The sequence below is a fragment of the Scleropages formosus genome, chromosome 18, assembly GCF_900964775.1.
Source record: "Scleropages formosus chromosome 18, fSclFor1.1, whole genome shotgun sequence".
In the NCBI taxonomy this organism is placed as follows: Eukaryota; Metazoa; Chordata; class Actinopteri; order Osteoglossiformes; family Osteoglossidae; genus Scleropages; species Scleropages formosus.
In genome coordinates this window covers 957,168-968,855 of record NC_041823.1, presented here as the reverse complement: position 1 = coordinate 968,855, position 11,688 = coordinate 957,168, and the positions used below count along the sequence as shown (strand labels likewise).

The 11,688-nt window shown below is 52.0% G+C and overlaps 1 protein-coding gene across 2 annotated transcripts; it reads left to right on the top strand.

The window, feature by feature from the left end:
- Positions 1-3,678: 3,678 nt before the first annotated feature.
- On the top strand, positions 3,679-11,683 carry LOC108923678 (cytoplasmic dynein 1 light intermediate chain 1-like). 2 transcript variants are annotated; one of them, XM_029259869.1, is made up of 13 exons: positions 3,679-3,797; positions 3,927-4,000; positions 4,277-4,393; positions 4,898-5,128; positions 5,882-6,051; positions 6,169-6,262; positions 6,490-6,625; positions 6,986-7,097; positions 7,397-7,456; positions 8,189-8,233; positions 8,347-8,437; positions 8,700-8,831; positions 10,818-11,683. In XM_029259869.1, exons 1-13 carry the CDS (start codon positions 3,700-3,702, stop codon positions 10,940-10,942), a joined length of 1,485 nt encoding a protein of 494 aa, XP_029115702.1. In that variant the 5' UTR covers positions 3,679-3,699; the 3' UTR covers positions 10,943-11,683. The 2 variants fall into 2 exon arrangements, with proteins under 2 accessions (XP_029115702.1, XP_029115701.1); XM_029259868.1 differs by having other exon boundaries at positions 8,347-8,467.
- Positions 11,684-11,688: the final 5 nt, after the last annotated feature.

Below are 11,688 nucleotides of genomic sequence, written 5' to 3'. Positions count from 1 at the left end.
GCGGAGCGGCGCCCCCGCCGCGGCCCCACAGCGCCCCCGAGCGGCCGCAGTGCGCAACTGCCGCAGTGAAGCTCCGTCGTCGGCTTTTGCGGGATCCCGTAACGCGCTGGATATTATGGGCCCCCGTGACCCTTTATTGCCTTTAACACGCGTGCATTTTCGGACCCGAAGCAATAATAACAGCAGTAACTCACTGCTATGGTTCCCATTCATTTATAGCAGCGCGGAGACGTAGCGACGTGCAGTGTTTCACTGCTCATTATTTAAGGCTCATTTCATTTATTTTATGTCCGAGGGAGGAAAGAGCAGCGGTGACAGGTCACATGGGATATTTCTGACTCTGTGTGTGTGTTTCTCCCCGTGCGGACGTCCTCTGATGTCACAAGCCACGCGTTCGTTGCCTTTGAGCTCGAGACGCCGACTGCGGCCAGAAGGAAACAATGTCTCTTTGAGCGAAGCACCGGAAGCGCTGCTGCCCTCTTCGCGGCAGGGTGTGGGAGCCCCTCAGCCTCAGCTTTCTGGGGAATTTCCTTCCTTCCCAGACACTTCTCACCCAAGCTGCTCACACACACATTGCCGCCCACTTGTGCACCAGGGTATTGTTACTGAGAAATAGGTTAAGCATCCAGCTCGAGCTACTATACCAGGGGTGAGATTGGGATTCAAACCAACAACCTCAGGGCTGCAATGCACAGTCCTTAAGCACCACTCCACCTGCTGCTCTGAGATTTAAAAAAAATTACTGAAACAATTAACAGTTACATTGACTGCCTTTGTCAAAGTAGGACTCAAACTTGCAACCTTTTGATAGCAAAACGCAAAAGTGGTGTTTTATACAGAGAATGAATGTCACAGGGTTGGTCTGTGCTCAGAGCCCACTGATACAGACAGACCCAGGTGGCGGGTGGATGGGGGGTGGTAACAGGGCCATTACAACTCATCTCAGGCAGTAAGAGTGTTTGTATGGAGAGGAATGTGAGGTGCACTCAGAAAACGGGATGGGGGGGAGCTGTGACGACCCATGACTTGTGACAGGATATTTTCTCCTAGGAACCAGCAAAATGTTTTTGGGTTTAGTTGTAGGACTTTCGGGAAGTTATCAAAGCCCCACCCACAAAACATGTATCGTCATGTACAGCATGTGAAACCGTAGAACGTCCTCTGAAAAGGGCGCCGAACATTGCGGCAGGTCCCGTACACACTGTAGCACACATGTCCTCCAGAGTGGACTGAAATAAATGGCTGTGTCTTGGGGGATACGACAGGATGTGTGGCAGCATGTGTGACAGCAGGGACGACAGGAGGAATGACAGGATGCCTCCTCCCAAGAGGGAACAAAAAAGGTTTTGTATTTCCCCCCCGCCTTGGATTTCCAGGAATCCACCCCGAAGCGAAGCATCATTTACATAAATCTGCAGAATTTCGTACGTAAGGGCATTAGCAGTGTAGGATGTGTTCGATGAAAACATGCCTGAAAACATATGTCCTCTAGAGTGGACAAAAATTAATACGTGGCAGGAATATTTCTGCAGGCTTCTTGTGCTGTGAACTGGTACAGTGTCTTAACATGCAGTTTGGCGTCATATGCAACATTATTTTCTGACTTGTGCGACTTGAGCCATTTTTCTCTCTTGAGAACTTCACACCGAGACACAGCTCCCTGCCCCCACTCGCACCCACCACCCAGCAGTGTGTTTCACTGTATCTCAGGGATAGATGATGAGGAGAAAATAGTACAGTTATTATTATCATCACTTCTAGTGCCTTTAAGTGCACCATTTTAATTGAGGTACTTCCTGAGGAAGACTAATAACAATAATCATACCTGAATGCTGTGATTTATAGATGCTTGGGGGGGGGGGGGGGGTGTAACAGTCATCATCAGAGTGTTTGCGTAGTGGTCATGTGAGAACTTTCTTCAGGAGGGTCAACAATCGTTTCGACCAGAAACAAGGTTTCCTTCCCGCAATCATGCTCAGCGTGGCCCAATAATTATAAACACAGAAATAACCATTATTCTTTTTTTATGGCAACTACAACAAGTTTGGTGATTCTTTCTATTTGTTGGAATATATACGTGTAAAACTAAATCATGTGCAGACATACCATGTATAATTACGGGCATCATGGATTCATTAACCACCAGCATGATGTAATCACATACAGTGCTTTCATATACTATCCATAAAGTTTAAAAGAATATTTCAGAGAACATGAGCCCAAAACAGATAAAGCTCCACTGTGACTTTGTTTCTACTGTTTATTTATTAAAGTCTTTACTTGGCCACACATTTCCCTTTTACTGAACATTTCCAGGTGCCCTCAGCATCAAAAACCAGGCATGGGCAGGCAGTAGTGACTCTAAATTGCCCATAAGGTGGTGGGATCAAGTCCCATCCAGGATGTACCTTGGCACAGGGCCTATGTCTCAGGGATAGGCTCCGGACTACCGTGACCCTACACTGGACAAGCAGAAGACGGAGTGACTTTCAGGATCAGCTTAGCGGTTTAGTGTCACTGTCTCACCATCCCAGGGATGCAGATTTCACCTGACCCGGTGCTGACATTCTGATGCTGGAGATGTGACTTCATCGTTACACTCGATGTGTCTCTGAAGGGACCACAACCCTGCAATGGACTGTTATTTATTACCGACCCAGGACCAGTGGAGCCCCGCAGCATCCAGAGGGATTTGCAGGTTTTCCACACTACTGCTGCACCTCATTGACCGCACAGAAGGAGCTGTAGGTCTGCACTGATTAAACCTGATTGAACCTGAAGCGAATTAAAGTACAGAGAGACGATCAAACCACCAATATTTTATCAATACATAGATGATTAAAGCACAGACACCTGATTAATATGGAAACTTAATGCAGCACAACAGCTGATTAATATACAGTCAGATGATAACAGCAACGGCATAGCTGATTAATGTATCATGGAAAGATAATTAAAGCACCGACACCGGATTATACGGACAGATGACTGAAGCACCGACAGACAGGTGATGAAAATGTAAGAGAACGCGCAGACAGACACACAGAGACAGAGTGAAACACCAAGCCTTGCGAATGACAGAAGCGACACGTGGCTGATGAGCTCGTTAAAGAACCGGCGGCTTCTGCTGATAATCGACTCCGCGCAGTGACGTATGAAACTTCAGGGATAATAAATAAATACTAATACTATAGGGAAATAAACAGACTCAGTGTCATTCGCATCACTGCATGTAACGTCACAATGTGACTCTGCGGCTCATGGACACATCGCAGATCTGCTGCACATCTGATGATGGGCGAAAGCAGTGCAGTACATAGGGGGCGCAGTGGTTAAGGAACGCAGTTCGAGCCCAGACTGTTGTGTGTGTTTTTACTTTGTGTGTGACTGGGGGGTGGGGGGTGCAGACGGTTACATCAGAGCTAAACTGCATCAATGAATGACACGCGATACTAGCGACTGCCTCGCTGTGCGCGTTGCTATAGAAACGAGGTAGCGACCCTCAGATCCGCATCGCAAGACACACGTTCCCTGTACGTTGAACAGACTGAAGAAAGCTGAGAGGCGCGCTCCCGGGCGCGTCCACTGCGCTTACCCTCCCCTCCCCTCCCCTCCCCGCGGACACACCCCTCTGCGCTTTAATCGCGCGCCTCCTCCTCACATCCGGGTACCGCGGCGGGCGTGTACGCGCACAGGAACATGGCGTCTCGCGGCAGAAGCGCATCCTCATGGTGCGGTACCGGCGCGTTCACAGAGGGGGAGACGAGTGGCGGGGACGAGGACGGACAGAACCTGTGGTGAGCAGAGCACGAGGAGCTCTTTCGGGGTCACTCTTCTGTGTGTGTGTGTGTGTGTGTGTGTGGAGGGAGGGTCGTCAGCATCACGCCGGAGAGTGTGTGTCCCCCCCCCTCCCCCCCTTCCTGCAGGTCCTCCATCCTGAGCGAGGTGTCCACGCGCTCCAGGTCCAAGTTACCCGCCGGGAAGAATGTGCTCGTTTTAGGTGAGTCGTCACGGGAGGGGTGTGCGACGGTGATGTGCTGTTGTCACGGTGACACAGCTGGAGGATGATGATGTAGTAGATGATGTAATGGAAGCCCCCCCCCCCAAGTCCAGGTCCAGAGTCTGTACTCAGTGGGCCTGGGGTGTGACTCCAGTCTGTGTGCGTGTTTGTGTTTTCTCCCCATGTTTGCACCTTGCAGACATTTACACCTCCCTTCTTCATTGGTCAGCATCAGTCCCCCCCCCCCGACTGATGACTTTTGTTTGCGTCCTCTAGGGGACGACGGCTCTGGCAAAACCTCTTTGATGGCCAAACTCCAAGGAGTGGAGGACTACATGAAGGGACGGGGACTCGAGTACCTTTACTTCAGCGTTCACGATGAGGATGTGGACGGTACCTGCCGCCGGGGAGACGTGGGCGTTCTCATGAGCTCAGCGGACGCTAGAACCAACGTACATCTCGGCGTGAACAAAGAGCTTTAGACACACACACACATACGCGGGACTAGGGACACGCAGCTTGTGTGTGACACCAGCATGTTGTTGGTTCCATCCCTCACAACCCTAACTTTATAGAAGTGACATCCAAAGCGCAAACACATGGATAATCATAGCAGGTGGTGCTGGACTTACTGATGGAGCTGTCAGGAGAGAAGTGACTCAGAAGGAGATGGGTTCGAGACCCTCGTGGAATGCTGTTGACGAGGGGAAATGAGTCCTTAGATGAAGACAAGTTTTTCAGTAGCTCGCTTTATTGTGACTTTTTGTTGATTTACACACAGAGTAGCTCTCTGTGAGACTCTTGGTGCCTTTTTTTGTTTGGCCATTGGTTCATTTTTCTCCCCTTTAAAAAAAAAAACAGGCGATTCCACTTGTTCCCGTTTCGTTTTGTTTGCAGACCACGCGAGGTGTAACGCCTGGGTGCTGGACGGCGACCTGTACCACAAAGGGCTGCAGAAGTTTGCGGTGACAGCGGACAGTTTGATGGACAGCGCCGCCCTGCTGGTAGTGGACATTTCGCGACCGTGGACAGCCCTGGAGTCGCTGCGCAAGTGGGCGAGCGTTTTGCGGGAGTTCATCGACAAGCTGAGGCTCCCTCCGGAGGCGATGAGGGAGATGGAGCAGAAACGTGAGTGCGGGCAGCCTTTGCTCTGCCCCCACCCCACACGGGTGCCCCACACATTATTCACATGGTGACGGAAGGGGCTGCTGGGATTCGCTGTCGCTCGGCTCTCGGTTAAAAGCACGGAGAGAAGCGCTGAGTCTGGAGCACCGCGGGCTGCCTGCTCAGCTCGGAATTCTGGGTAGTTGGCGTTTTGCTTTCTGCCTCCTCCGAACCAGAGATCATTTCTCTTCCGGTGGTTTTTCGACAGTCCTGGGCCTGTTGATGGATGGATGAACTAAAACTATTAATCTCAGAAAGGACACAAGTTTGTCTTCAAAGTGACTGTTCGTTGTGCACAAAGTTCCAGCAATGATGACAACCCCCCCGAGGGGCAGAAAGTGTTTAATAATGTGGATCCCTTTTTAAATCAGTGCTTCTCATTATTCACAAAATCCACATTCTGAGTGTGTGTGTGGCAGTAGACTCATTTGTCTGATTCTCTCTCCAGTTTTACACATAATGTGACTTTTTTTTTAACTGTTTACTCCTTACCAGCTTTGAAGAATCCAAACAAGGTTCTACGTGCAAATATATGAAAAACAATGTATTTTACCCTTTTTCACGGTGATTTCAGAGCTGCATTCACAGTCTGTGGGTCTCCAGCCTTTTCAAGCATGACAGCTGGTTCAACTCCTGGGTACAAACCACATGTACAGTTAGACACACCTGCACACGGTACCCAGGAGTTGGTCTCTAACGCCCCGTTTCTGCGGTCAGTGGCGCGCCGGTTCCAGGAATACACGGAGCCGGGCAGCGACCTCAGCGCGTCCCACCAGCGGAGGAACCCCACCGTGACCGACGCCCAGGAGGACGGCGTGATGCTGCCCTTGAGCGACGGCACGCTCACGCACAACCTGGGCATCCCGGTCGTGGTTGTGTGCACGAAGGTAGGGCTGCGCTCACTCCGCTCTTTCCAAGGAACGCGTGGGCCGCGACCCCACAACCATTCGCCATGTCGTACGGTAACGTGAACCTGACCCTGCCCGCCTTTCCCCTGCCCCCAGTGCGACGCCATCAGCAGCCTGGAGAAGGAGCACGATTACCGGGACGAGCACTTTGACTTCATCCAGTCGCACATCCGCCGCTTCTGCCTGCAGTGTATCCTGCGAAGGATTCGTGGAGCCACTCACTGTCTTGGCTCATTAGTTTTGTGGGCGTGACTTGCGGGGGAGGGGGGGGGGGGGGGGGGTTCTGGAGCCAGTTTGTCAGGCTACGGGTGAAAACCGGCTTCGGCCGCCTGGGCTCAGCCAGCGAGGTAGCGCGGTACTGCAGGAGGGACGAGAGGCGTCTCGGAGCTCTGTTGCATCCTTCACCACGTCCACCAGATGGCGCCGCCCTGCTGTACACGTCGGTGAAGGAGAACAAAAATGTGGACGTGCTCTACAAGTACCTGCTCCACAGCTTGTACGGCTTCCCTTTCGCTCTGCCGCCGCAAGTCGTGGAGAAGGACGCGGTGTTTGTGTACGTCTGAGTCGGGCTTTTCCCCCGTACCACCGCCGGTACTCTGATACATTGCAGAAGGGCAGGCAGGTGGCCTAGAGGTCCCGGGTTTGAGTCCCACCTCCTGCTGTAGTGTCCTTGATCGATGTGCTGAACCTGAACGGATACAGTAGAAATTACACCGATTTTCCCATTTATGCAGCAGGTAAGTATCTTGATGCTGTAAGTCCCTTCTGGGGAGAAGCGTCAGGTAGTAAATGTGTGTAAAGTTTGTACGCGCGAAGGTGGCGGCTGTATGCCGTCCGTTTCTGGACGCGATCCGGCTTCCTTGAGCGATTAGGTGTCGCGACCCTTCGTTGGATCTGCTGCGTCTCTTTCCAGCCCGTCCGGGTGGGACAACGAGAAGAAGATCGCGATCCTGCACGAGAACTTCCAGACACTGAAGGCGGACGACGGCTTCGAAGATGTCATCGTGAAGCCGCCCGTGCGGAAGGTAAGGTGGCCTTGAACCCGTTGTCAATCGCCAAAACGGTCACGTGACCGAGGGTCTCGACGTTCCCGCCTTGACTTCCTGAGAGGCGATGTCTCCCTTCCACTGGGTCTCTGCACGTGTTCGGCTTCGTCGCCTGGTGGAAATGTTGTTGTCGGTACAAGAGTCTGCAGAGCAGGTGGAAAAAGCAGATTATCCTCTCTCTCTCATGCACACACCCCCGGTCGGTGATTCAGGCTTCGCAAAGTTTCCCAACTGGTGGCTCAAACCTCAGTGTTTTTCTTTCTGGCGTTTCGTTGCAGTTTGTGCACGAGAAGGAGGTTGTGGCCGAGGACAACCAGGTGTTTCTCGTGAAGCTACAGGTACGGTCCACGGAGCTGCTGCAGCTTTGAATCCCATCTCCACTGTTGAGCAAAATACTTACTGTAAATTTTCCAGTAAACTAATTATTTACCCATTTATACAGCTAGGTAAGAACATTAACACTTTGGAGGAAAAAATACATTTATTCATTCATTCATTCATTCATTTAAAACAACCAACAAAGTTCAAATGTAAAAGAGTGACGTTGGGGGTCGTCCAAAGGGTAGGAGCTGAGTGGTAGCGGTTTATGGCAGGAGCATCAAACCGTCGTACAGCGGACTGAACAGGTTTCGTGGTACCTGTAGTGGGGGGGGCATGTGTTGTGTGTCCTGTTAATAGAGCGGAAGTGGTGACGAGTGCGGTGGGACAGCGCTGTTCGTAGCCACTGTTTTCCAGTAGGCCGCGCCCTGCTGTACGCTGACCCTGCTTCGCTGAAGGCGTTGCTTTCGAACCCGTGACATCTTTGTGCTTTGTGTCGCCATTGCCTTCCTAAGGCCTGACGTGTCTTGTCTGAGACAGACAGCAGTGTAAAACTTTGGAGCAAGCAAGCTGAGAGGTTAGGGTCTTCAGCGTCAAGTATCCGTGGGCGTCGTCGGCTTCGGAGCTGCATTTTGGCTTTTGTGACCCAGTTGTCATGGCAACCAGTTCGTGGCCCTCGGCCGCATTAGAGGCGGAGGAAGTAACGCTTGACGGCGAGGTGCTCCGACTAACATTCGTTTGTGTGCTTTCAGTCCCTGCTGGCGAAGCAGCCCGCCGTGTCCGGAGGACGTCCAGTGGTCAGTATCTCCCGCACGGCCTCCAGCGTTACACGCGCTTCCTTTGCAAACGCGCATTGTGTGTTTCACGGTGTCCGTATGCGTTCCTCCTTCCCCCGTGCCCCTCGGAGCAGGACGCCTCCAACCGAGGACCCGGCGGCTCGCCGCGCACCACCAACCGCTCGGCGCCTGGCAACGTACCCAACGTCATGCCCGTGCAAACAGGTACCAAGAAGATCGATCCCACGGTGAAAGGTGTGTAGCCGTCGCGCACCCAGCATGGCCCTGCATGGCCGCCTGCTCTTTCTCCTCCTCCTCCTCGGCAGGGCGCTGGGCTGCCTTTCGCTTCGCGCCTCCTTCCTGCTTTCTGGGAAACGGCCGTCCTGCACACGCCCTCCTCTTGAGCCGCCCGTCTGTGACCTTTGCTGCCGCGCCCCCTGGTGGCCACATGTTCTGAGCGCGGTTTTCTCCTGTCCTCTCGGCGCAGGGGGGCAGACCAGCGAGGGCGTCCTGGCCAACTTTTTCAACAGTCTGCTCAGCAAGAAGACGGGCTCCCCCGGGCCTGCGGGCAGCACACCTGGGGGAGGGGGCGCCACCCCTGGCACAGCCAAGAAATCAGGTATGGTGAGTTCAGCGTGGACCTGACACCCAGCCTGGCACTGACTTTTTTTTTTTTTTTTTTTTTTTTTTTTCCTCTCTCTTTCTTTCTTTCTTTCAAATCTACGGATCAGAATGGATCACCAACCCACCCAAGGGTGTCTGGCTCCACACACTGTCTTGCTCAACAGGAATAAATTTCTCCATTCATCATTTCCGATAATTTAAAATCTTTATTCAATAAATTAATTCTAAAAACTGCCATGCAAACAATAAAATTTAAAATAAATACTAAAACCAATAAGACCAACTAATATAAGAACCGCATGGCAGAACCTGCAGAACCTGTAAAACCCTAAAGGACATACCCCAAGGCTTAAAACCATACTTAAATAATTAAAGGAAAACTTACCCGGTAACATTTACCGCTCAATATGGGCGGTCCCCTGGCTGTTCCCAGGGTGTTACCGTACACCTTACCTACCGTTTTTGGGTGATTCCCTTTTTGCAACATGTCTCCCCTATTGCTGTTTTAGTAGAGTAGGTGAATGATAAAGTACATATACAGAGTTAAAACACAACATGCACCCCACAACAAAACTAAATCTGCACTGACCTTATATGAACCCTGGGGGTGTTTTCTTAGCTGAGGAGCGTGTGCTTTCTCAGCTGCGGTTCCTGCTGTTGGACTGACCGTCCACCTCACGGTTGGTGTCCTGAACTCTTCGCTACCCATCATCCACTGGGGTTTTGGTTGAATGGAATTAAACGGAATGAGTTTTCTTTAGTTTTATAGGAGCGCATATATTTATGCACATTTGTTTACATAAATATATTTATATGGGGCATCAACAGCATCCCAAAGGTGAAAATATGCTCAGGTATCTGATGTATTTGCACTCAACAATGAACATTACTTTGGCAACCATCCTTATATCTTGATCATATCAGCATTAGATGAGACACTAACTTATTATATTGTAATATTCCAAATAGATTATATTGGCATAGATGGACTTGTGCTACCTGTCTATTGGCTAAATGTGATTCGACTTGGATGGCTGAGTGGCGAGGAGCTCAGATGGCGTGAGATGCGGTAATAGCAGCGCCGGGTACCTCGGTTATAAGCTGCATTTCCCACCTTCGGGTTGCTCCAAGTGCGAGGAAATTGACAGCGTGTGTGTGTGCGCTTTATTCCCTGCGCTGAAGCACAAGACAACGTACTATGTTTTACAACCCTCGAGGAACATGTGCTGTATGGTTTGCGCGTCTTCTCGTTTCACCATGTGTGCGGATGAGATGCGTGGCTGTGCCAACGACAGGTAGTGTCACAATACAGGAGTGTATCGTGTCGGAGGGCGTGCACCTTCACACACACTTGGCTGGAGGTGCAGTAGATACTCCCTCTTCACACAGATGTGTAAATGTGTTTTCTGCTGCTTTTTTGTTTCCTGTTTTCATCGTGTGTGTGTGTGTGTGTGTGTGTGTGTGCGTGCGCGTGCCAGTCACAGGATGCTGGCCCCGCTAAGGTCGGTGTTGTCATGGTGCCCACTCCATATTCCTGCAACCCACTTTATTTTTTTGAGGGGGGGTTCAAGGGTTACACGGTTCCCCTTCATTCCTGCATGCAGGCAACACTGAGCCCCAGAATGTTCACAAGAACCTCGACCATTAACACCGACTGTTGTTTCTTAACCATTTTTACCCCCCGCCCCCGGCCTTCCCAGGGATGTTTATGCATCTTTCGTACAAAGGCTGAAACGTCGTCCCTGCAGCAGCTCCCCGTCTTGCTCCTGCACCTGCAGCTTGACCCAGTGGGAACTGAGCTCAAGTTCCCCTTCGGCTGCATGCGCCGCTGCACCCCCGTGCTGCCTGTACCCTCCCCAAATCCCCAGGCTTTAGCCACAAGGTGGCGCCATTCAGTTGCATGACCGCATCCCCCAGAAAGGGGAAGTGCTCCACGCGCCTGCGGACGTCACAGGTCTCGTGTCTTGTGTTTCTCCCGCAGGGTCGAAGCTCGGCTTGACGGAAGCGCAGGCCCAACTGGACCGCATTTCCAGCAAGTCGGACCTGGATACAACCTTCCTCTCCCCCACTTCCCCCACGGCACCGGCTGAGGGGGGCGAGTCCTGAAGTGGGCAGTGCCCGAGTCCTCTTTCCCCCCTTCCCCACCCCTGCCCCTCGCCTCGCCTCACCTGCTGCCCCGTGAACCCAGCGCTCAGGAAAGAACCGCGAGACGAACGATTACGAGAAACTGGGCCCTCGGGGCGTTTTGTGAAGCCGCTCGCGCTGACGGTTGCCCTGACGATGGCGCTGGCGCTCCCGCTGCGTCTGCGCAGGACTGAGAGGCTTGACGGTTAATGGGAGGGTCGCGAACTAATGCTGCACTTGTTACCTTTGCGGGAAAGGAAGGGAGTGTCTGTGTGCACCGTTTGTTTCTTCCATAGTAGGGGAATAATGGGATGTTAATGGGGCATTAATGTCATTAATTACAATGGTGTTTTCGGGGGCAGGGAGAGTGGAGGGGAGCACTGTGATGTGCTGCTGTGCACCATACCTACCCCCCCTTTGCAGGCTGTGTCACGTGACCCTGATTAAAAAGGAGGCTGCGCTGCGCGTGAACGAAAGACCGAACCAAGCGTGCGAGAAGTCCGTATGACTGCTGTTTCCGACCGCTGCGTGAGCGGCGGGTCTGGACCCCTCTGCCCGCCTTGGGTCGCGCTGCACTCTCGCCGTACACTTTACTATGGTATGGAGGCCCACCGTGCCCACATCGGTGTTAAAGCTCACGTGAGGAGTGGCAGTTTGCCGTGGAAACGGTGGGTCCTGATGTTGCACGGTGTAAAAATCACTCATTAAAACTATTTATTCCGAGCCTT